The following is a 24,078-nucleotide window of genomic DNA, read 5'->3' on the forward strand; positions in this document are numbered from 1 at the left end:
ACCAATGATCATACTATACCTTAGTTTGCTCTATATGTTGCAAAATAATATTCACAGGCTCCTGAAGCTTTTGGACAGAAACATTTTGAATGCTGGCACCCACAATGTAGGTGTTCAGCTTTTCCTCCACAGAGCTGCTGTCCTAGAAAAGGAATACAAAGATGCACAGATCTGCATTTTTCTTAATAGCTATTTTGTTTATTGATTATCATTTTATCCCAACCTGCCACTAACGAGCTCAGAGTGGCATACGTGGCACTCCCTCCCTTCATTTTATCCCAACAACAAGGCTGTGAGGAAAGATAGGCTTAAAGGGAATGGCAAGCAAAAGGCTCCCCAGTGAGTTTTATGGCTGAGCAGAGTCTCAAACCTGTATCTCCTTCCTAGCTCCAACCGGACAAATGAACCACCACACCACACTGGCTATGCTGTTCAGCAATTGCCATTTTTACCTTAAACAGTGCAGAATTGCCGAAGAAACTGAACTGGATTTCTGTGTGGTCTTTTGGATCAAAAGACTGAACCCTTAAGTAATCCCTCAGTGATCCAGGCAAATATACAGCAGCCAGGGCTGTTTGGAAGGGAGTTTCACGTATATCGATCTACAGGGAAGAGAAAACAATTGGAAAGCTAAAGTCATCCTCGTGAAAAATATTGGAACTCACATCCATATAAACTCTTCTTTCAGGGATGTCCTACACATCTTGTTGCTCTACTTCTAGGGGGGGCTCAAAATCTAGAGAGCAAAGCCAATGTGATGCTTACTTTTACCTGTCCGTTTTCTACAAAAACAGAGCTCCTCCTGAGAGACTTGGAGCCAAGCTACAAGTGACTTTTTTCACATGTAGAATACTTGATCGTTTTCACAAGTTTTTCTGGGAACTGAAGTCCCAGTGTCCTTCCCCTCTCTGTTAGAATCGCTGCCTGATGAGCCAGAGAAAGCTGGCTGCAAACCATTCCTCCAATCACAAGCCTGCTCTCAACGATCGTTTGGGGGCGGGCAGCTGCTGCTTTCTCCCTGGGCGTCCTGCTCCCGGGGAGCTGCTCTGGAGAAAGCCGCCCTTCCCTTGCTCCTGAGTTCCTGGAGAAAAACTGGAAAGAGGGCATGTTAGAGCAGCAGCAGATTCTTCCGCTGTTGCTGCGGCTGGAGCTTCACTGACATGGCGGTTTTCTCCAGAGCAGCTCCCCGGGAACAGGATGCCCAGGGAGAAAGTAGCAGCTGCCCATCCCCAAACGATCGTTGAGAGCAGGCTTGTGGCTGGAGGAACAATTTGCAAAAGCTGCTGCTGCAGCCAGCTTTCTCTGGCTCTTCAGGCAGCGATTCTAACAGAGAGGGGAAGGACACTGGGACCTCAGTTCCCAGGAAAACTTGCGAAAACGATCAAGTGTTGTCCGCGTGAAAAAAGTCACTTGTAGCTTGGCTCTTTGATCTTGTAACGGGCCATTTGCTCCCTAATTCATGGGCAGGAAGGGGGGAATCAGTAAAAAGGGGCCCTCACCTCTGGATCCTTCTGAAACGTGTAGGAGGTCACCCCAAAAGCAACTCCTTGGAAACTGATGGGATCTGGACGCATCAGAGCCAAAGCCAGCCTGGGCAGTATGACAGACACATTTCTCCCACTGAAGTCCATCTTGAAACCTATTTTTTCCATTATCTTTAAGATGCTACATGTCAAAGGAAACAGACACATGAACATCCTTTCATGCCCATCACTCACAACTAGTCCAGTGGGAACACTCTAATGGGGAGGAGAGATGGTGGAAAGACTCATTGCATTAGGAATCTTGCCTGGTAGAGGCTGCAAACAGATTCACAGTTTTTCACACAATTGACTGCTACACAAAATCACATAGGGGGGTGAGAGAGAAAGTAAAATATGCTCCTTTAGTACTGGGTTGGAAGCAGTCTTCATTCTCTATGTTAATTACTTGTAAAAACAATCTATTTTGCTTTCCTGGGTGACAATTTGCTGCTACCCTGCCTCTAGCATGCTGTGTGAGTGTTTTCCCCGACAGTTTTTCTTGATTGCAAACTGACCCCCTTGTCTCTGTTCTGCACAAGTGAGTGAACATTTTAGTTCCACAACTGCCTCCACACCCTTGGGCCAGAGGCAGAGAGGAGAAATGATGCCCCCCCTTAGGGGTTTCCTGATGGCTCCCTGGAAATTCCACTGCTCCTGGCTGCCTGCCTGTTGGGTTGGGCCATGGAGATGCCACTGACACGGAGCTGCCACTGCAATCTGCAACTTGGGAGGCTGTTGTGGGAGGAAAATATTGCTGAGAAAATCACGACATAGCCCAACACCTCTTTTTATCTACAGGCTATTTTTGGCACCTTCCCCCCTTCTGATTCCTACATTTAAAAAAGAGATGAAGGGAGGGAGAGACCCACGCTCAAAGACTGTGGCATATGTTACACAACCCCCAGCTCCCACTCCTGCACATTGGACGGATTGAGGTTAGGAAAGGTTAGTGGAAGCCCATCAGCTGAATCTGACCCATAAAATAATTTACCACCCCCTTCCAGTAACCCCATTTTAAACAAGCATTGGGTAAAAAAATAATTTTCCTATCTGCATTTTCAGTTATAAAGGAAAGAAAGCCATTTTCAAAAGTTGGCTGGTAAAGCCTGGGCTTTAATGTTATAGCTCTCCTTCTGGATTTTGCATGGAACACCGTGGCCACACTCAACAGGCACTCTAGTAGGTGCTCTGTGGCAATGAACACAAGATGGTATTGATGTTGCTATGATGTGTTCAGGTCTTGTAACAGAACACAGTATTGGACTTTGGACCAATGTCTGGAAAACAGGGCGGCCCCAGAGATCACCAAAGTTGCCCTTCACTGATTTAATTTAAGTCTGAAAATTTGTTTTGAAAGATAATGAGTCATTGCACAGAATGGAATAATTTGCACCCCCCCCCCTCAAATCATTTTGTACTGGTTGAATTTGATTTGTATCATGTTTAGGGATGTTTCTATAGTAATTGCTTTATGGTTTGTTTGAGGGGTTTTTTTTAGATTTATTGAGTTCCTCTTTTGAGTACCATGTTTTTGACACAGAGTGCAAAATATAACTGTTTTAAATGAATGAAAGAAAGTATAAAAGGTGGACCAGACTGAAAACAATGACTACATTCAGAGGTCACAGCAAACCTGTTTGCTTGTTTTTTAGATAGGTAAATCACACTTTTCTCCCCAATTTGAACCCAAGGCCGTTTACCACATCGTTCTCCCCTGCTCTATTTTGTCCTTGCAACAACCCTGAGAGGTAGATTAGACTGACTGTGTGCAACTGGCCCAAGCAAGCTTCCATGGCAGAGTGAGGATTGTCCCTGATCCTCGTGCCACACTAACTACTACAACCTGCTCTCTGTTCGGGTCAGTGCTAGCATGGTTTGCTTGGCATGTGTGCTCCCACTATTCTTGCATACGAAGTGGGACTGAAAGCTTCCTGGTTGAAAAGCTTAGAATCAAACAGCATGTGCCTGGGCCAGTTGGAATGTGTGGCCTCTGCACTGAGTGGGTTTCTCAAAGCTAAGCTACAAGAGATGAATTACATGAGGAGGAGCACGTGAAGGGAGTTGCAATGTTAGCAGGGAAGCTGAGTTTTAAAGAGATCAGAAGACTTTGTTAATTTCCCCTCTCTACAAAGTCAGGGAAGATATCTTCAGAAGGTTTGTTATTTCCTCTTCACTTCTTAGAAAGGGAGGTGAAACTGACAGAGCCTTGGGGAGGCAAAGAGGAAATTAACAAACCCTCTGAGCAGCATCTCCCTGACTCTGTACAGAGGGGAAATTGACGAAACCTTCCAATCTCTTTTAAAACTCAGCTTCCCAGCTAACATTGCAACTCCCTTCACATGCTCCTCTTCGTGTAATTCATCTCTCAAGACAAGACCTCTTATGTGAGGACACTCAACTGAAGGGAGATGCAATGTTAGCCAGGAAATGTAGGAGTTTAAAAGATGGAGCCAAAAGCTTCATCAGTTTTACCTGTCAACAAAGAGCCACAGATCACTCCTTGGAGGGTTTGTTTATTTCTTCTTTGCCTCCCTGACTGGGAGGTGAAATTAACATAGCCTTCGAAGAAGAGAAGGGGGAATTAACAAACCTTCTAAGGAGGTGAAATTTCTCTACAAAGAAACCTTGTGGGCTCTAAAAAGGTGAAAATGACACAGCCTTCCAATCTGTCTTTTTACACTACAATTTCCGGCTAAATTTGTGTCTCCCTTCACTTGAGCATCCGCGTGTAATGTGTCTCGTTTAGAGAGACTCTCAACCACGATTTAATCTCAGTTTAGAATCTAAGCTTGCGGGAAAGAAAGAAACTCCAGTTTGCCTAGGTATCTCTATTTGGCTGTCATGGCAAATTGAAATTTATCTGAGGACTAAGTATTCAGTCTCATTCCACACACAAGGAGAGGAAGCAAGTGGAAGTGTATGAGCATGGGCAACAAGCCATGCTGGTGCCGGTCATATATAAACCAATAACTGATGGTCAAATCCAAATGCTGCCATTGAATCCTGAGTTAAGCTAAGTATGCCCCACAGAGTGATTAGTGTAAATGTGTTCAACAGAACGTCACCCTAGCAACATAAACACACCAAATCTGCAAAACTGTCCCATGAGTGTAGGTGTGCCTGCCAAAACCCATTGGAGGTGGAAGAAACTGGGCAACAGACACAACCTCAAGGCACAGCCCACTTGCATTGAAACCATTGCAGCATGGGAAATAATGACAGGAATGATACTGAAACTTAGGATCGTATGGCTAAAATGGAAGGGAAATCAGGAAAAAACCCAGTTGACATCACACTGCAAACAATGCCCTGCTGTTGGAACCAGTTGGCAGGAAAACAGTCTTAGCAGGGGGCTTCTGGACATAATCCGCTGCCTCTTGTGATGTAACCGTTACTAGGTTATAAAATTTCAAATGGTGGAGAAATCAATTGCATCCCCCTTCCCCCACTGCATGAGTGCCTTGTTCATGGAAAGCTAGGATGTTATTTTTAAAAGGATTCTAGCTCAGACTTTTCTTGGAAATGCTAGTTTTGGATGCACACCAAGTTCTTTTCTGTAAGAAAACCCGGAATATTTGCAGTCATTTATTCATTTAAAGTATTTATACCCTGCACTCTTAATTTAAAAAAATGTTTTTGGAGTGGCTTACGGCATCCTATAAAAGAATAAAAACAATTAAAAACTTTAAAACCAGCAACTTAAAAGCCCACACCTATGACAATAAGATCCTTAATAAAAGCAGAAATAAAAGAGAAAAACACAGATTAAATATATATATAGGAAGCAGGCTGTACTTTAAATTACAGCTAGAAATATCGATAGCAGAAAAATCAGCCAAAAATATGGCAGGGGCATGGCTGTAGTGTGAAACCCATCAGTACTAATAAAACCAGGATTAGTAGAAAGATAAGAATTAGCAGAAAGATATAAAGGCAACTGAACCAATACACAGGAGGAAGTAAAAATTCTCAAATTACAGGCTTGGTATACACTGCTGGGAATACACAGGCTGGGTCTGGGTCTCTCCTCAATGTGCCAGATGTAGCACAATCACACATCATTTGTGAGTTTTCCTCAGCTCTCTCACATGCAATGCCCCGTAAGAGTCAAGAAAGCTTTGACCTTCCCCCCTGCATTATTTTTCAAGCCCCAAACAGGTCGCTATATTGGAACTAACAGGGGAATCTATATGTGAATCCAAGGAACATGTGGGTTTCCCCAAATAGCTCGCTAGACTGTTTCTGGAAGGCGCAAGGGTCAAAGCTGAAACCCCTTCTTCATGTGAATCAGCCAGATTTCGTTCCAGGAAAACTACCAGGAAATCAACCATACAACACCTCAAGGTCTGCCACAGGAAAGCGGTGCACACAGATCTGAGCTTTTGAAATCAATCAAGTTTTTACAGGAGGAGAAGGTCAAATCCTTTCCTGTCTAATCCAACAAGGTGAAGCTGTGACTCAATGGCAGAGATCTCTCAGAATTACAACTGATCCCCAGACTACAGAGATCAGTTCCTCTGGTACTGACTGGTTTGGAGGGTGGGTTCTATGGCATTATATCCTCCCCTCTCCAAACCCTGCCCCCCCAAGCTCTACCCCTAAATCTCCAGGAATTTACAAAACCAGAGCTGGCACACCTAGTGCCTACATTGCATACAAAAGATCACAGGTTCTATTTCCTAGCATCTCCTGTGAAAAGGAGCTCCCCCAGGAATTCGTGCTGGGTATGACCTTTGCCTGAGCTCTAAAGAGCTACTGCCAGCCAGAATAGACAATAGGGAGATTGGTAGGGCCAGTGGTTTCTTGTATAAAACTGTGTTGTATATTCATATACTCAGAGCTTTTTTTCTGGGAAAAGAGGTGGTGGAACTCAGTGGTGGAACTCAGGACCGCACAATGACATTACTTTGGGTCAGCTGGAGCAAGGGGGGGGTAGTTTTTTAAAGTTTAAATCGCCCTCAGCGAAAATGGTCACATGGCCGGTGGCCCTGCCCCCTGATCTCCAGACAGAGGGGAGTTTAGATTGCCCTCTGTACCACATGGCACGGAGGGCAATCTAAACTCCCCTCTGTCTGGAGATCAGGGGGCAGGGCCACCAGCCGTGTGACCATTTTCAAGAGGTGCCGGAACTCCGTTCCACCGCGTTCCCACTGAAAAAAAGCCCTGCATATACTGGATTTCATTCTCAGTTTACAAAATAATCAATTATAGATCAGTTAGGAGCTTTGGCCTATTGACAGAGCATCTTCTTTACTTGTAGAAGATCCCACTTTATCTTCCAGTTTAAAAGGAACCTTGGTGAAGAGCAAGTATTGGGAAAGACCTTCCTTGGCCTGAGGCCCTTGAAGAGCCACTGCCAGTCAGAAGTGAAAAGACTGGGCACATGGGCTGACATGGTATAAAGCAATGTCACGTGACATGAGGATGGCTACTGATGAAATGCTTGCTCTTTTAAACTCTGTTTTTCCACCAAAGAGGTGGATTTCTTTACCTGCTGGCCAATGTTAGCAGGTTCTCTACATTGACTTCCTTGGCTATTAAGACGCTGATAATTTTTAATGCTTTCTCCGCCAGTATCTCGCTGATCTCTTCACAGTTGGCAATATCATTAAGTTTATCCAGAACGACTTCAATTTCTTCTTTACTCGGTTTAGAAGAACTTATCAGATTCAAAATGAGGTCTGCAACATCCTCAGCATTCTCTGTAATGGGTATTTAAAAAAAAGATTGACTCAAGAACGAAGGGGCTGGTGTGTCAGCTAGAATGCCCTGGTGTTTTTAAGATTAAAATCAGCGTCTGAAGCCATGCTTTGCATATCTTTCTCTTCTAAATCAAGATAGGTGGCAACCACATATAGAGCATTCTTTAGGGTTCTAAATACCAAGTTACATAACATCTGTGGATTTGCTCCATGCCCTCGCTGTCTGGATAGTTAATAGTGATGACTGGTGAATTTGTTTTAATGGTTTCTTGTTCTTCAGGGCTCCTAAACTGCTTTAAAGTAGTAGTAGAAAAGAACAAGAGTCCAGTAGCACCTATATGACTAACAAAATTTGTGGTGAGGTACGAGCTTTCATGAGTCACAGCTCACTTCTTCACATACCAAGTGAAGATGTAAGATACTTATCTGAAGAAGTGAGCTGTGACTCATGAAAGTTCATACCCTACCATAAATTTTGTTAGATTTATAGGTGCTACTGGACTCTTGCTCTTTTCTACTGCTACAGACAGATTAACACAGCTACCCATCTTGTCTTAATGTACTTATCTGATCTATGCTGGATCCATACATATGATGCTATTGCGGTAATTCACCTCCTGGATTTTCCTGTCTATTGTGGTTAGACTAGGGAGACTCAGGTTTAAATCTGTACTCTGCCATGAAATTTCGCAGTCACTGTCTTTCAACCAAATCACAGAGTCGTTGTGATGATAAAACAGTGGTGAGGTGGGAATAACTGTTCATCTGCTAGGAGCTCCTTGAACAAAGGGTGAGACACACATATCATAAATAGATAAGACTTTTATCCCTGCCAGACCTGTGTTTGCATGGAGAACATTTCAGAGGGACTGGCCGTTTTCACACTACTTACTTTCTTCTGGAACATCTCGAAACGTAGCACAAAAACCATGGATGATAGCATCTTCTCATGAGAGTTTTGCGTGATGTCTTCCACGTTTTTTGCGCTACATTTCGCGATGTTCCGTGACTGACAGGAGAAGGACTAAGGATTCCTTTCCCTCTGCTCTTTTCTCCCAAGCAAATTGCCTCCCCTTGAGAGTACATTCCAAGGTAGAAGAGGCTGCTGCTGTATGTTGTTTACCCTTCAAGAATAATTAAACCAAGGCCCATTATCCCAGCATTACAAACTCAAAGCCCCAGGAGGCTTACCCTCTGAGACAATCACATTCTTCAGTGCCATGACATTATTTGGCAGATCTTCGAGCAGCTGGCATTCAGTCAGATTTGGTCTTCTCCAATAAGCTGCCCCCTTTTCGATATTAATCACACTTTAAAACAAGGGAGATAAATGTCTTTTCTTTAATAGGAAGGTTATCATTTTGTGGCATAAATGTCATCCTGGAGTTGGCATGGGCCTGCATATTCAACAGCAAGTTCATGCAGGCCAAGGGGTTTTATGCTGATTTTCCTATTTGGCAGCTCCCATGTAAAATCTACACGCTCATTTTTAAACTCAGGGTTGTTCTGAGGGGAAAAAAAAAACACTTTGGGAGGGGAGCTGTGACACACTTACAGGCATGGTCAGTGGACCCAACTGTCAGGCATTAGGCCCATAGAGTGAACCATAACACACTATACTATTTTGGGGTCTACCATAGATCCTGTCAAACCAAATGTGTGCTGGAAGTGCTGCACTGAAATGTAATTTTCGACTTTGTGGGGAGGCTGATTTGAATCAGGCAGGAGAAAAAAGGAAAGCCTTCTCCGGCACCATTTTCCAAACCTGAGACTGAAGAAACGTACATGCACATCTCCTATGCCTCAGAAGTAAGTTTTAAAAATTGCTGGGAGTTCCAAACACAATTCCCAGCATACATCTAGTTTGACAGGTCTGGGATAGATAGACCCAGAAACAGGATAGCTTATAGTTAGACCCCCAAGTTGACCTGAGGAAGGACAAATGGGGATCTCACTTCTGTGCCACCGCCCTCCTCGAGTGAAAGGAGGGAATGGCAGAGAGATCAGCCCAGGTACATCCTTGCACCTATAAACCAGAATGGGTGAGCTGAATAATTTCTTGAATTCTACTTCAGGCACCTTACTAGAATTCACAATTAAGAGATTTGTTTTTTACTGGCTGCAGATACAGCTCAGCAGGAGAGCACGTTTTATTATTACTTTTTAATATATTCTATCGTACCCCTCAGTCCAAAAGTTCTCAAGATGGCTCACAATGTGGTAAAATATAAAACTATTGCGCTCATATCCCGGGTACAGTCCCCAGCCTGTTTAGTTAAAGGATCCCCAGACTATTTAGTTAAAGGATTCCTGGTAGCAGGTTTGGGGAAAGACCTTTGCCTGTTTGTGACCCTCACAAAGCCCTGCCAATCAGGGTAAGCAAAACTGAACTCAGTTTCCCATGGCAGCTTCATATGATGACTCTTAACTGTACAACAGCTGGGTCTCACAGCAATGCAGGGAAAAAAATGAAGCATGGGATATAAGGATTCCTGCTAAATTTAAGGGAAGGGGATTTAAATTTGTTTTTATCTTACATACTTACAAAATATCTATCACTGTACTACTTATACAAATTTTACATATGGTATAACTCAAGTCTCTCAAATATTAATTGCTCAAGGGAGGGAGATATTTAAGCACACTCAGCTTTCTGGATGGCCCCCAAAGACTGGTGCAAGTCAAGCAGACCAGCTCTGCTTTAGATGTCAATGGGCAACTGAACATGAAATCCGTACTGTAAATGGGCACCCTTGCAGTGTTTGCAATGCACTGTTGTTCAAGATCCTCCTTGGGTACGTGAGCCTTGGCTGTGGGTTCCTTTGGAGATGCTTCTAATGTAGCCTTACCTGCCCCCTTTGACCACATCCTTATCCCACTGTGGGGGGAAAACGGAGCCCTGTTTACTGCCACAGGTGCAGGAGGACAGCATGGAAAAGTACCAGGGCAGGAATGGAATTTGAGATGCTGCATCTTCTACATGCAATGTCTCTGGGGTGCAAGTTGGCAACCTTGTTTAGACCTCATTGTTCCCTGGAAAACCTCTTGACATATGCCAAAGAACCCATAGACAAGCCACAGGAGTCCAGGGGCAGAAGCAGAGAAGAACTCCACCAGCCACAACTTACCATGCCCTGCTGGCAGACTGCTCTTGGTTTCTCTGACAGTTTGCATACACCACCTCCATAGGAATCCTCTCTGGCCACTTGAATTTCCCCTTGCTTTTTGACTCAGTTATAGTTTTAGAGCACGTGCCTGGAGCTTAAAGAAAAAGGAGAATGTAAGAGCTGTGCTGAACCACACCAAAAGATTGACCTAATCCAGCATCCTGTTTCCAATAGTGCACTGCCAGAATCCCACCACCTAGAACACCTACAAACAGGGACATGAGCGCAACAACCTCCCCTGTTATCCCCCAGCCCGTAATTTATATATGAACATGGAGCTTCCATGGAGCTATCAAGTTTACTACTACATCTTGCAGCCGTGTGACCCCATGTTCCTTAGCATTTCATTTACAAAAAGATTTACCAGACAATTGTGAAGAGATCTCTTTGTTTTAATAACTGTGAGCTGGTGTGGCATGAAGAGAATGAGCCATGATCCAGGGAATTCCTATTTCAAATTCTGCCGCTGTTGCAAACTCATTCGGGTGTCCTTAAGCAAGCCACTCTTGGAATCAGCACTTCCTCCCACACAATGTGGTCATAGTAATACTAGCCTACCTTACAGGGTGCTTGTAAGGACTGCAAGAAGATTGAGCGCAGGAAACCCACTAAACACTGAAAACACTAAATACGTGCAATGCAACATGATTCCTTCAGAACAGTTTCTGTAAGGAACAGCCTCTCAGTCTCTCTCTACACGAGACATCTTATGCAGGGATGTGCAAGTGTAGGGAGATGCAATGTTAGCCAGAAAGCGTAGTTTAAAAAGACAGAGCCAGCAGGGATAGCTCTTCAGAGGGTTTGTTAATTTCATCTGCACCTCCCTGAAGGCTCTGTCAATTTCACCTCCCCTGCCAAGATGAGGAGCCATCTCTGCTGGCTTTGTCTTTTAAAACTACACTTCCCAGCTAATATTGCATCTCCCTATATTTGAGCATCCCCGTCTCATGTAGAGAGACTCTCAGCTTCCCTCAGTGAAAACTGTGTTTTAACAGAAACCCTGGCTAGCTTGGATGTAGCAGCTAGCCATTCTCGTATATTACCAAAGACAGCCACAGTGACATTTCCAGGCTCCAAAGACAGTTCCCCTTCCATATAACATCTGCCCAAGAGGTGATGGAGCTTCTCCTTTTGTTCTTCTGCCGTTAGGTTGGACATGGCTTTGATGATGGACTTTGAGGAATAGCTGAAAGCATAACACACCAAGGTGACCTGGGAGGGCCTGGTTTCTGTTAGGATTCCCTAGAGATTCATTCTCTCCTGGGAACCCTGAAAAGTATGAAGGGACATGGGCAAGTGCAAAGTGCAGTTCCTGAATCAGTGAGGAACAAAAGAGCAATCCAGCAGAGTTATGGTTTATTGTAGTAAGTCAGTGAATTTAGAAAGGTGTAACTCGGGATAAGATTGCACTGAAAAGAAAGTCCATGTGCATCAGGGACCAATGGGTGTTTTTTCCCAAAGATATTTGGAGCTCCATATCTTATTTTCTAGAAATTAAGGACTACAATCATAGCATTATTACCTCTGCAATAATAATGTGTCCGTGCTGGTGGCCACAGCACCAGAACCAGTTTCTCAGGAAAAGAAGATGCAACTACATGCTTTCCTGGGCACTGGCTAGCACAGTCGGTCAGAGAACAACCTGTGATCCACAAGGGTGATAGTTCAAGTTCATCTCAGCCACAAATTCACTAGATTGCCTAAGGCAAGCTGCTCTGTCTCAATCCCCCTCCCCGCAATAAGATGACTAATAACTGTGGCCTATGTTACAGAGCTGTTGTAAGCATTACTGTGATAACAATGCATGAGAGGTGCTTTGAACACAGTTTGTGCTATGTAGAAGCCAAGCATTATATCTCTTAATGCAGGAAGTTTGCCTTCAGCATTTCTTTATTTATTCACCACATTTATAAACTGCTGTTCCTCATATCTCAAGACATTCAACAGAGCATTACAAAATCAGGTGTATGCTGCAGTCTCTAATAACATGAAGATTTTCAACTGGGTGAAAGAATAAAGTTTCTAGCTCATATATTGATAAGAGAAAGTGGTATAGATCCAGAGGAGTTAGCCGTGTTAGTCTGTAATAGCAAAATTGAAAAGAATCCAGTAGCACCTTTAAGATTAACCAACTTTACTGTAGCATAAGCTTTCGAGAATCACAGTTCTCTTCGTCAGATGCGTCTGACTACTAGACTCTTTTCAAGAAAGTGGTATGTTTTATCTTTCTGTATATTGCAGAACACCTTCCTCGCCACATCTATGGTAGGCAATCGTTCATATTGGCTGTTTTCAGTGGCAGTTTCTTTCTTCCCCTGAAAGATCTCCATTGTCTAACTCATTGGTTATGATTAGTTTAGACCAGCAGTTTTCAAGTATGTTCCATGAAACTCTGAGATTGCTCAGAACTTTATCAGGAGCTCCTCAAAAGAAGGCCAGGACAATCTTTCTAAAAGACAGCTTCTCCATCCACTACATATTGTTCCCCAAAACTGTGCAGCTACCTAATAGTATTATGTGTGATACATTTTGAGGCATAGGGTTCCCCCTACATAAATTGTGTGGTTGTGGTGCACCCTAGAACGTGCCTCAGAATCTCTGTAATATATGAAGGGTCCATGGCAGAAGCACAGAGTTTCCTGCACAAAGAAGTTGATGTGGAAAATGTTCCCAGAAGTCATAAAGTTTGACAAATCCCCACTTTAGAAAATGTGTGTCTTACCTTTGCACTTCCTGTTTTTCATCCAACTTCTGTTTGCAATATGTAAACAAAAAAGACAAAAAGGGTTACTGAAGTGCTACTGACAACTGGAGAAGGTGTTTTTGTGCAATTAATTGTAAAATGATGATAGCATAGAGAGAAAAGCTACTGATTACCACACTTGTTATGTATGTCTCTAAATGCCATTAACAACTTTCAGGCTAGACTCAGTGAATGATATTGAGCTTTGAAATCTTTCTAAGGGCACACAGCATTTTGATGGCTCCTCTCGGTTCATCCCCTTAGCTCTCTGATTATCAGTTTTTCAACTCCACAGCGGAGGAAATTCTGTAAGCTGCTCTCTAGAAAAGTTTGGAGCAATTGAAAGCAATTGTATGTTGCCTGGATACAGGAGAGCTCTTGACGGTAGCATTTGCCAGAAAGGGCAGGTACTTCTAAATATTTATGAACATAGGAAAAGCAAAAAAAAAAAAAGTTTTACATTCATATTTCTCATATTCTAGATACAAGCCAGAAATAATCAGACATTAAGTTAGATTCAAAGTTAAATTTAAATGTCTCACATTTGATTTCACAAATGTGGCTGCTGCCAAGAGTTATAGACCCATATCAAATGAAGGAGACATGGGTCGTTTTCACATGGCTTACTGGCTACGGAACATCATGCTGAGCTCCCAGAACAACAGCGTCTTCCTGGCGCGATTTCGTGCGAGAACTCGATGCGATGTTCCGTGGCTGGTAAGCCATGTGAAAATGGCCATGGGGTGAGCCACCCTTAGCTGTACTTTGGAGAGACAAAGGGGCAGAGTACTATTTGGGGTGGGCAAACTAGAGTCACAAGGCAAAATAGAGCTTTACTGGCATTTCCAGTCTAAAACTGGGCCGTTTCCACACGGCTCCCCGCTGCTCGCAACAACCCGGAAAAAAACACGGAAGATCGCATTTTCTTGTGCGAGATTTGCGCGACGTCACTTTGTGCAAATCTCGGGCGAGAAAACGCGATCTTCCACGTTATTTTCACGATATTCTGGGTTGTTACGAGCAGTGGGGAGCCGTGTGGAAATGGCCCTGAACTGATTTTCCACTCTAACTTCCCAGGCAATGTGTTAATTGGCATCTTACTTGCCACAATGGGCTGCACTGAACCAGTAAAGAGTTCTCAGACTCACTGGCTGCTTTTAAAACTTAGAGTAACTTAGGACAATGATTTAATTTGTTTCAGCTGAGCCATGGACAGTACAATCCTGTATAGAGATAGTCCAGTTAAAGGCTTAGAGTGGAGTAACTGCATAGGACCTATGAATCTTTGTTTTTTAATGGCTCAGGGCCAAGCTACAAGTGACGAATGATGCAGGTTGGACACTTGTCAGCTTCCCTCAAGTTTTGATGGGAAATGTAGGCAGCTTGGCGGAATGTTGGACAAGTGACAGTTGAAAAGTCCATTGGACAGCAGTCGGAGAGCCAAGCTGCAAGACTAGGATGCCTACTAGGGATGTGCGTTTCAGCTTCCTGAATGCCGAAAGAAAGCCGAAACAAAAGTGTTTCGGCTTCTTTCGGGTTAGCCGAAACGTTTCGGAGAAAGCCGAAACGTTTCGGCTAGCCGAAAGAAAAAAAGCCGAAACGTTTCGGCTTCTTTCGGCTTTCTTTCGGCTTTTCAAAGGGAAAATGCCTCCGTCTTCCCGGACGTCTGGGGGAGGCATTTTCCCACCAAATCAGCCCAAAATTGGTGGGGACCTTCCGCTAACCCCTCTCTAACCCCCCCCCCAAGTTTCAGACCGATTGGACTTTGGGGGGCCATGTTATGGCCCCCCAAAGCAGGTCCCCCTATCCTCCCATAAGAAAGCGAAGGAGCAGCATATTGTTAGCATGCTGCTGCTCATCTTCTTCATTATTTCCTATGGGGAAAAAATGAAGAAGCAGGCTTCCTTTGCCAGGGGTGGCATTTTGCATGCAAAATGCCCCCTTACCCTCAGGGGCCCTTCTCCCACCCTTCCTCCCACCCCCCACCAAGGCTCAGCCTGCTCCCACTTGGGGGGGGCATTTCATGGCCTCCCCAAGTAGGTGCTCTAATCTCTACCACTGACAGCTGGGGGAGGCTTGTCTTGCCAGGGGTGGCATTTTGCATGCAAAATGCCCCCCAACCCTCTGGGGCCCTTCTCCCACTTACAGCACCTACTTGGGGAGGCCATGAAATGGCCCCCCCAAGTGGGAGCAGGCTGAGCCTTGCACACCCCTAATGCCTACATTTCCCATCAAAACTTGAGGGAAGCTGACAAGTGTCCAAACTGTGTCATTTATCACTTGTAGCTTGGCCCTCAGTGTGGCTGACTAGGGCAAGTGAATGTTAATTCATGCCAAGTATGTGGTGTTTTCATTTAAAAGGCTTGCTATCTCCTTATTTTCCTATTTTGTACCACCCCTTCTATAAAAGGACTGATATTTTGGCCTCAGCCCCATGCAGTGAACACCTTTGGGAGTGATTCTAAGCAGATCCACTCAAAAGTAAATTTTATATTATTCAATGGGGCTTACTCCCAGAAAAGTGCTCTTAGGATTGCAGCCTTTGTCTCTGAATGACCCCTTTTTCAGGGACGCCAGACAGTAAAGCTAGATGGACTGCAAACTGGCTCTGCTGTGACTGCCTAGAGCCCAGCATTGACAGCAGTGTGTCCTGGAAAGATGGCACACCAACTAAAAACATGCTAAATGGCTCTGAGCCCTTAGTAGTAAGGCATATGGAAACATTATTAGATGCCACTGATATCAGCCCAGTTTTATGCTTTCACAATGTGCAAGGGCAAGTCAAGTTTTCTGTTAACCACCTCAAACCAGTTACCATGGTACATTTTCCCCTGCTACCATGGTAATTTTCTCTGCCTCAAGATGAAAGCCCAAGCAGGAAAGAGCTGTGAAACTGAATTTCTAAAATACAAGCGACACAAGAAGATTGGGAGAGGGGGCCTAGATTGATTATTTTATGTCAAATGAGAAGAATGCAAATGACAGTATAATAGAATATGGTACCTTTATTCTAGTCTGTATTGCTCCTTGTGGGATGATAATTCTGCATTGAGAGAAGAAATATGATGTTTATAAGCAGAAAGAGCAAAAGCACAGAAGAAATGGGGAAACTCTGGTGTGGAGGAAGGCATAGATCTTCAACAACACCCCCCCTTTCTATTCAGGATCAGGCCTTTAGTGAAATAGGTTTGACTTTAGCAAAGGCTGGAACCTGGACATAACTGTGGCAGGGCGGTCATTGAAGATTGTGCCTTTTTAATTTTAAATTTATTTGTTTCAGTTATAGCCCTCTTTTCTCCCCAGTAGAAACCCAAAGAAGCGTATATCGCTCTCCCCTCCTCCAGTTTATCCTCACAAGGAGGTAGGTTATGGTGAAAGTAGGTGACAGGATTGCTTGCTGTAGTCGGTAATACCTTGGGAGAAACTGGGGGCAGGGACAGGCATGCCAGCAGCCAAAGAATAAGAGCAATACAGGCTGAGGGACAATTTAAAATAAAAAGAAAACCAGTAATCAGCAAAAGGGAACCAGTAAAGTTGGTTAGTCTTAAAGGTGCTACTGGACTCTTTTTGATTTTGCTACTACAGACTAACACGGCTAACTCCTCTGCATCTTTGTTTTTGTAGAAATCCTGTGTACCTTTTTCCTTTAGAAATAAATGTTTTCTTAAAATCAAACTAGCACCTTGGTCTCTATAGATTAAGATCCATTGCAACTCTGAATTTAACAATTTTTAACCTACTTTCCCCCAATACTTTCTACCCCAATAGACAACCAGGTACTTACTGCATGTTTGATTTGATGTTATGGTTTGTAACGACAAATTCAGAGTTAAAGAATATCTTCTGAAACTGCAAAAGAGATAAAGATTTGAACAATTAGGCAAAAAATTGTCCAGAGTCTGTTTATCCATGATGGTTGTCCGTAAAATGGTAAAATAAAAAGTGTCTTTATCTGTTTGGCAGTGACCCTGGCTACAAGGTTTTACTCCAGTATGCTTCCTGCCAACTGAGGATATATATTCATATCAGGCAATGCAGAAGGATAGGCATGCTTACATACAATGTATATGATTTCTTACACTGAAATATATCCATATAAGAAAATTTCCATATGGAAAACAGCTGTTACCAATTTACATTGTTTGAGTATGTAACATTGTACAGTTGCATAACTTGGAATTTCACATTGGGGGGTGTCAAAAGATGGAACAGCTCAGCCACTGCAGTAATGTTTTCTATAACCCCTGCTTAAACCACTTTTATATACATTTTAATTGTTGCTCTCCAGTTGTGTCATGGTCCTAAGAGCCTAACATTTGCCCTTGAGTAAATTTGGGATGGCAAGGAGATTAAAGCTTACCCAGTTTGTAGAAAGTTTCTTAGCATCATAGTAATCAAACGTCTTCAGAGGTTTGTAGAACACTGAAAAGTTCATTTGGATGTTGTAGAAAGTTACTGTACCAAGGAGAAGAAAATTATGAACGGGATATTTTCATAGGAAAATTGTCCTTTTTTCCTGATCATGGCTTAAAGCAGCATAGAGAACCCACTTTCAATGGAGGAAAAGGAATGGAAAGTGGAGAAAACATAATCCCCTACTTTTTCTCCAAGCACTGTGGCCCTGTAATCCATACTGCCCCCTCCAAAGGCCACTTTTTGTGGCTAAATTACACATTGGGAGAAACTGATCTTAGATCTTTGACCTTACATTCGGGCTCTTAGTTCCAAATATGATTGCTCCCTCATAAGGAAACACCTTTCAGCTTCCACTTTGCAATTTCTCTTCTATTTAGGTGTCTTTTTAGAATGGCAATCAGATACTGAGGATTTTTTAAAAGTATTCAATAGCATAAGCAAATTTTGACAAGCTTTATCAAAGTTTATCCACATAAAATTTAATATAAATCCAGTTTACTACCTGAAACAGGCATAACATGTGTAGGGCAAGGCTCCGAAGGCCACTGTATGGTGTTGGTATCTGTAGATGTAGTTGTCACTTTAGAAGATCCCTCTGATGGCTTTGTGATGGTAAATTGAGGAGTGTCAGGTTGTTGTACAGATACATCCTGTTTGGAAGTGGTTGTGTCTTGGTTAGGCTTGGAGGTGAGTGCCGTCTGGGTGTGTTGGGATGTTGTCCTATCATACTGAGAAGTCGGCACACTCCAAGTGGACTTTGCTGTTGCCTGATCAGGAAAAGGTGCTGTTGTGACCACATCAGTGTAAACTGTTGAAGGAATCTCTGTTGCTGGGGATTTTGAAGTTGTCATCTCAAGTGATCGTGAAGTAAAAATAGTTTGTTCAGTAGGATCCTTAGTAGCTACAACTGTGCCATCAGGTGTAACATTTATTGTGGGACCTGAAAATTCTGAAATATATTGAATCTCTGTACGTTATTTGTTTCCAGCATCAAAAGTATTATACAGTTTCAGATCTCATGGATCCTCACAATCACCTGGTTAGACATAATTACCCTCAGCCTCTGCTCTACACTAGCTCTGATCGCCATGGTGATTGCATGGGATACAACAAAGAAGGAAATGTACACTTCTGTTAGGAAACGAACTCAGTTTCCTAGCTTTGTCATCTACAAGTACGTATGATACCACGATGGCAGATTTTAACTGCTTAGTATCACAACACAACTGGGGACAAAAGACCCACCCCCGATCCTGCTAACTCCATATAAAGCAGGGATGGGGTAGCCCACCCTGTCCACACTTTTTCCACCTGAACTTTTTTTCCCAGAAGGGTTACTTTGGTGTTTCCACACAGGAATGGGCTTATATGGTTTCCTCACTGCTTCTACAGGTGCTGATTCAGTGCTAGCCATATGCATTCTTAAATTTTCAAGCAGGTGCATACCTGAAACTGTGGGATCAGGTGCTGTGGTTTTTGTTGGTGAAACAGCAGAAGTCGCTTCCCAATCACCTGTTGAAAAAGATAAAGTAAAATGTGTCTCACAATCTAGATCCATCTGTTCCCAGCAGAACTTGGAAATGATCTTTCCAATGGCGAAATGCCAATGGATTTAAATCCATTAAATCTGCTACCCTGGATTTATGTCTAAGGCTTATTATATTTTTAAAAACACCTCTTTTATGAGTTCATCGGTATCTACTTGATTTAGCCACCAAGTGTTGCTGAGAATGATGCCTGTTAGCATTGCCAAACATCTAGAAACAATTTGGTCTACATGCTCTGGGGGTGCCCCAAAATTGCACATTTCTGGCAAGATGTTGGAGTACTCTTACATTATCTACCAAATTATGCCTCACAGCTAAAAAGCTAATCTCAGGCTGGGGCCTGGCAATCTGAATTACAATTGATCTCTAGACAACAAAGAACAGTTCCCCTGGAGAAAATAGCTGCTTTGGTAGGTGGACTCTATGGCATTATAACCTGCTGAGGTCCAGCCTGTTCCCAAACCATGCCCTCTCCACCACCAAATCTCCAGGAATTGCACAACCTAGAGATGGCAACCTTAACTATATATTATCTGTATGGATATTTCATAAACATAAACCACTCTGGATTTAAAGGACAGCCCCGACTGCCAAGTAAATTATCTGGAAGCATTTGTATTCCTCCCTCTGTAGATGATTGGGCCAATGATATATTAGATCTCAGTATAAATGAGCAAATCACATACAAGAAGCTCCTGAAAACTTCACTTTAATCTAGCAAGGTTTCCTGCATCTCTTTGAGGAGTGATGCCCCACCTTCTCCACTACATTCAGCTGGATCCATATTGCTGCCTCTCACCTCCTCCTTGTTTTCACTCTCCCTTTCCCCCTGAGAGTGTATGCAACTCTTACTGTTGGGGAAGAAGGGGGGAGGGTGAGTGGTAGGGTTAAAGGGAGTTTGTTGTTATGTTTACTAACTTATGTGGAAAAACAAAAATCTTAATGAAAAAAATGTATCTTTAGGAGTTCTTGCCATCGAAAGATCATGTGAAACTTACAGAATGAAGCATCTTCCTAGCACAATTTCCCGGCACGATCCCATTTAATGGCGCAATTTCTGACATTATCGCGCCATTAAAGGGGATCGTACCAGGAAATCATGCTAGGAAGATGCTTTTTTCCATGGATTTCGCACAATCTTACGGGCACATGTGAAAACTGCTACTACAAGAATGCAACTGAGTATGAATCAGCTTCAATAAAAGTTAAGTTTTATCTGTTCCCATATACTGGCTTGAAGAGTGTTTGATGGCATGTGGTCTCACACTTTCCTAACTGGGCAACTTTGCTACAACAACTGAAAAATATACCCAATAAAGCTATCCTGAATCAGTCACCAGAAACTCTCAGTACAAGGTTAAACAAGGTGCTTTATGGGCACTTCATCAGCCAACCACATGAAAAGGCCCATAAATCCAACTCTTCCTACTTCTCTTGCCTGATCTTTATTCTGTATCATCTATTTAACACTGCCATATACCATAGATACTTCATAAATTTGGGGTCATCAAAAAGAGCCATAAAATACAGGAGGAAGTATACAGTGTATGCAAAATACTTCATATGCTCTGGCAGAGGTGTCTCACATGACAAGTTCACAAATCAATTTTATGATTCTGCCTACAACTGGAGTTTCAAAACTTCTTTGTCATGGTTGTAAAAACAGAAAGGTAGGTAGGGCAGGAAGATGTAAGATCGGCACGTACTCATGATAGGGCTTTTTTAGCTGTTGCCTTCAGGCTATGGAATTCCCACCATCACACAAATGTTTTCCCATGGTTTGGTTACTGACCTGCCGTGGTTTTTCCTCTGAGCTTCCTCATTTCCCTGCATTCTATTTGTTGTCTTTTCTTATTTTCCTTGCTGTTTCTTTGATTTCCCAAATCATCTTCCATTTGATTTGAGAAATTATGAAGAAATCATAGAAGGACAACAAAAGGAAAATGAAGCCTTGAGGAAGTCTGGGGAAGAACCAAGCTGAGGGAGAATTTCCAAATGAAAAAAAACCCTGATGAGCAGTTAGCTCCATTTCTTAAAGGCCAATAGACAATTTAAAACATGCTTATTATTCATGAAAACTATTTAAATTTGATTGTTTCATATTTGGAAAGAGATGTGATATGGGGAATGCCTTCCGCAGAGAATAGCGCATGATAGAGGAGCCACATGTGCTGGCTTTACCTTTTGCATGTTACTCACCACAAGGTAGGTGAAGGGCGGAACCCGTAATGCCATCGCTGAAGTTCCAGTAATTGCCTTGCCAGCTGACAATGTTCCCTGGGATGCAGTCTGTCATCTGCTTTTGGTCTCTCACATGATCCCATATTTGGAAATAGTGCAAAGTGCCAATTAAGCTTGAGCCTGAGACTATGTTGATCTTACCATTCAGATTCTTATGCAAATGCCCCAATACCAAAGTCCCCTTAGGTTTCAGGCACTTGTGAGTGGTAGTAGTCAGAGGTAAACTTTTCATCTTATCCCCATTGTGGAAAAGTTCAAGCAGGTGTTTATTGCTGTCCCAGATGCAGCACAGTCGAATCAACTTATCAGAACTCCACTTATTTTCAAATTCAACTGAAGTGCCCAAAAGATACATTACCAGATTACTGGATTTGCTAAGCAGGGCCAGCTCAATCTGTGTGACATCTGTGGAGGAGCTGCTGATATCGTAGGAAAATGCTGTCCAACTCACATGACCATCCCTGCTCAGATTTAGATCAATGCACACAGTAAAAACGCAAAGCTCTGGGACTTCATGATTGGCCAAGGAGGCAAGTTTATGCGTTAGTCCAGGTAAATCCAGATATTCCCCTTTCAGAGACTTGTTTTCTGTTACATGTGTCAAAAGAGAAAAAGATAAGAAAAGAGTGTCATTTGTGTCATTTCAATCTTCTTTCAGGCTGCTGCAAGACCTGTGAATAGCAAATATCTAGATTCAGCAGACAGCATCACCTGTGGGAGAGTAGTAGATCAGTGATGCAGTAGATGCAGCTTGGCTCTCCATTACAGCTGCAAGACCAGGATGCCTACATTTCCCATCAAAACTTGAGGGAAGCTGACAAGTGTCCAACCTGTGTCAGGCGTCACTTGTAGCTTGGCTCTATGTTTTACATGGAGGAGGTTTGATCCCCCACATCTCTAATGAATGGGGAAGCAGGGCTAAGCAAGATCCTTGCCTGAGACCTTGGAGCAGTGATCCCCAGTGCAGTGCCACCCAAATGTTTCCTGGTGCCCAACTGCTTCTCTCCCAAAGCTCCCCTTCTGAATCAAATCCCAGCTTTCCTCTGCCTCTTTGGTGCTTCAGAAAAAGACCAGGAGGTATCATTGTTCTGTTTGTATGGAGCATCCATTCAAAAACAGCTGTCTGGGCTTGAAACTTCCTAATATTTTGTGACTGGACCCAGACCCCCATGGAAGCCATTTTGTGATGGCTTCACCTCAGTAGTTATGGTTGTCAACCTCCAGGTAGGTCCTATAGATCTCTCAGAATTACAATTGATCTTCAGATAACTGGGATCAGTTCCCCTGGAGAAAATGGCTGATTTGGAGGGTTGGCTCTATGCAGTTATACCCTGCTGAGGTCCCTTCCCTCCCCAAACCCTGGCCTCCTCAGGCTTCACCCTCAAATCTCCAGGAATTTCTCAGCCCAGAGCTGGCAACCTAATCAATACTCCCACATTTCCAAAAGTGCCCACAAAATAGAGGAGACTTTTTCTGGCAGGAGTGTCATTCAATTACTGCTAGACTACTGTCAAGAAAATGCATTTGCAAAGTTTACGTAACCTTAAGAACGACAATATTTTGAGCAATGTTTTCAATTTTTAACAGCATTTCAAAAAAAATTTCTCATGGAACCCGACAATGTCCTGCAGAGGGTCCTGCGGAACCCTGGTTGGGAAACTCTAGTGTAACCACTGTCTCTTTCCTAGCCTCTTCCTCAGCACTCTCCTTTCCTTTGGCTTAATCCTCACTCCCAACTATAATCATGGTGTCTAACATTTTTATCCCTTCCAAGGAGCTCGAATTGGCATGTACTGTTGTTTGCTTCATCTTCACAACCACATTGTAAGGTAGATTAGGCTGAGAGAGAATGACAGGCCTCAAAATCACTTAACAATCTTCATGAGAGAATGTGGATTGGAACCTGGATCTCCCGCCTGACTTGATACCTCACTCCCAAGTCTTGTCAAGCAAATGTGCTGTGAGAGATCCCTGGTGAAATCTGATTGCCAGGTAGTCAGGGATATAATGCGATTTGCAACCTCAGCAGCACGCAAGGAGAGGAGACTTACGCTTTCCTACCACCTCTACACTGTTTTCCCCAACCTGAAGGCCCTCAGGAACCACTATTTGTACCACTCAGAGGAGAAACAAACAAGTAGCTATCAATATATTGTGAAGTGTCCCAGATGGTGTTTCAAGTTGGGAAAATAATGAGGGGAAAGCTTAGGCCCCTCCTCGCTGCACACTGCAATCCTAATCTAAATTGAACAGCTACTTGCCTGGCAAACAAGTTTCACTCAGAAACTCCCAGCATGCCTCTACTTGAGGGCAGACCCATGGCCGAAACTCAGGAAGATGGTATCATGTAGATAGACCCTATCTAGTCTAACTTTAACATCTTTTAAGTAGTGACACCAGGTGGCTGAAGTGGGGCGGGGGGGGGGGGGGTGAGAGAGAGAGACATTCCTATGGGTGCTCATCACGGTATCTTTGGACACCACAAGAAACTTCCCTGCCTTTTCTATTCTCTCCTGGACTCCCTTTCACACATCACAGACATAGAGAGGTGAGTTCCAAGATAGAACTCAGTACATACAGGGGCCCTTTTCACACTACTTGCCTGTTCCCGGAACGTTGCGAAACATCGCGCAAAAAACGCAGAAGATAGTGTCTTCTTGCGAGAATTGCACAAAACTCTTGCGAGAAGATGCTATCTTCCGCATTTTTTGCACTATATTTCGCAACGTTCCAGGAGCA

General features: G+C 43.3%; 1 protein-coding gene across 1 annotated transcript in view; it reads right to left on the reverse strand.

The window, feature by feature from the left end:
* ADGRG4 (adhesion G protein-coupled receptor G4) overlaps nt 1-21,501 on the reverse strand; it is a 36,431-nt gene extending 14,930 nt beyond the window's left edge. Inside the window, exons 1-14 of the mRNA XM_054995833.1 lie at nt 21,298-21,501; nt 18,998-19,063; nt 18,054-18,500; nt 17,496-17,590; nt 16,920-16,984; nt 16,139-16,178; nt 13,115-13,143; nt 11,436-11,578; nt 10,354-10,486; nt 8,417-8,535; nt 7,015-7,225; nt 1,500-1,665; nt 453-602; nt 20-142 (exon numbers count right to left, since the gene is read on the reverse strand). Coding sequence (XP_054851808.1) covers nt 20-142; nt 453-602; nt 1,500-1,665; nt 7,015-7,225; nt 8,417-8,535; nt 10,354-10,486; nt 11,436-11,578; nt 13,115-13,143; nt 16,139-16,178; nt 16,920-16,984; nt 17,496-17,590; nt 18,054-18,500; nt 18,998-19,063; nt 21,298-21,394 — 1,884 coding nt within the window. The 5' untranslated portion in view covers nt 21,395-21,501. The remainder of the gene's footprint in view (nt 1-19; nt 143-452; nt 603-1,499; nt 1,666-7,014; nt 7,226-8,416; nt 8,536-10,353; nt 10,487-11,435; nt 11,579-13,114; nt 13,144-16,138; nt 16,179-16,919; nt 16,985-17,495; nt 17,591-18,053; nt 18,501-18,997; nt 19,064-21,297) is intronic.
* Between the last annotated feature and the right edge of the window lie 2,577 nt (nt 21,502-24,078).

Source organism: Eublepharis macularius, chromosome 13, assembly GCF_028583425.1.
Source record: "Eublepharis macularius isolate TG4126 chromosome 13, MPM_Emac_v1.0, whole genome shotgun sequence".
Lineage (NCBI taxonomy): Eukaryota > Metazoa > Chordata > Lepidosauria > Squamata > Eublepharidae > Eublepharis > Eublepharis macularius.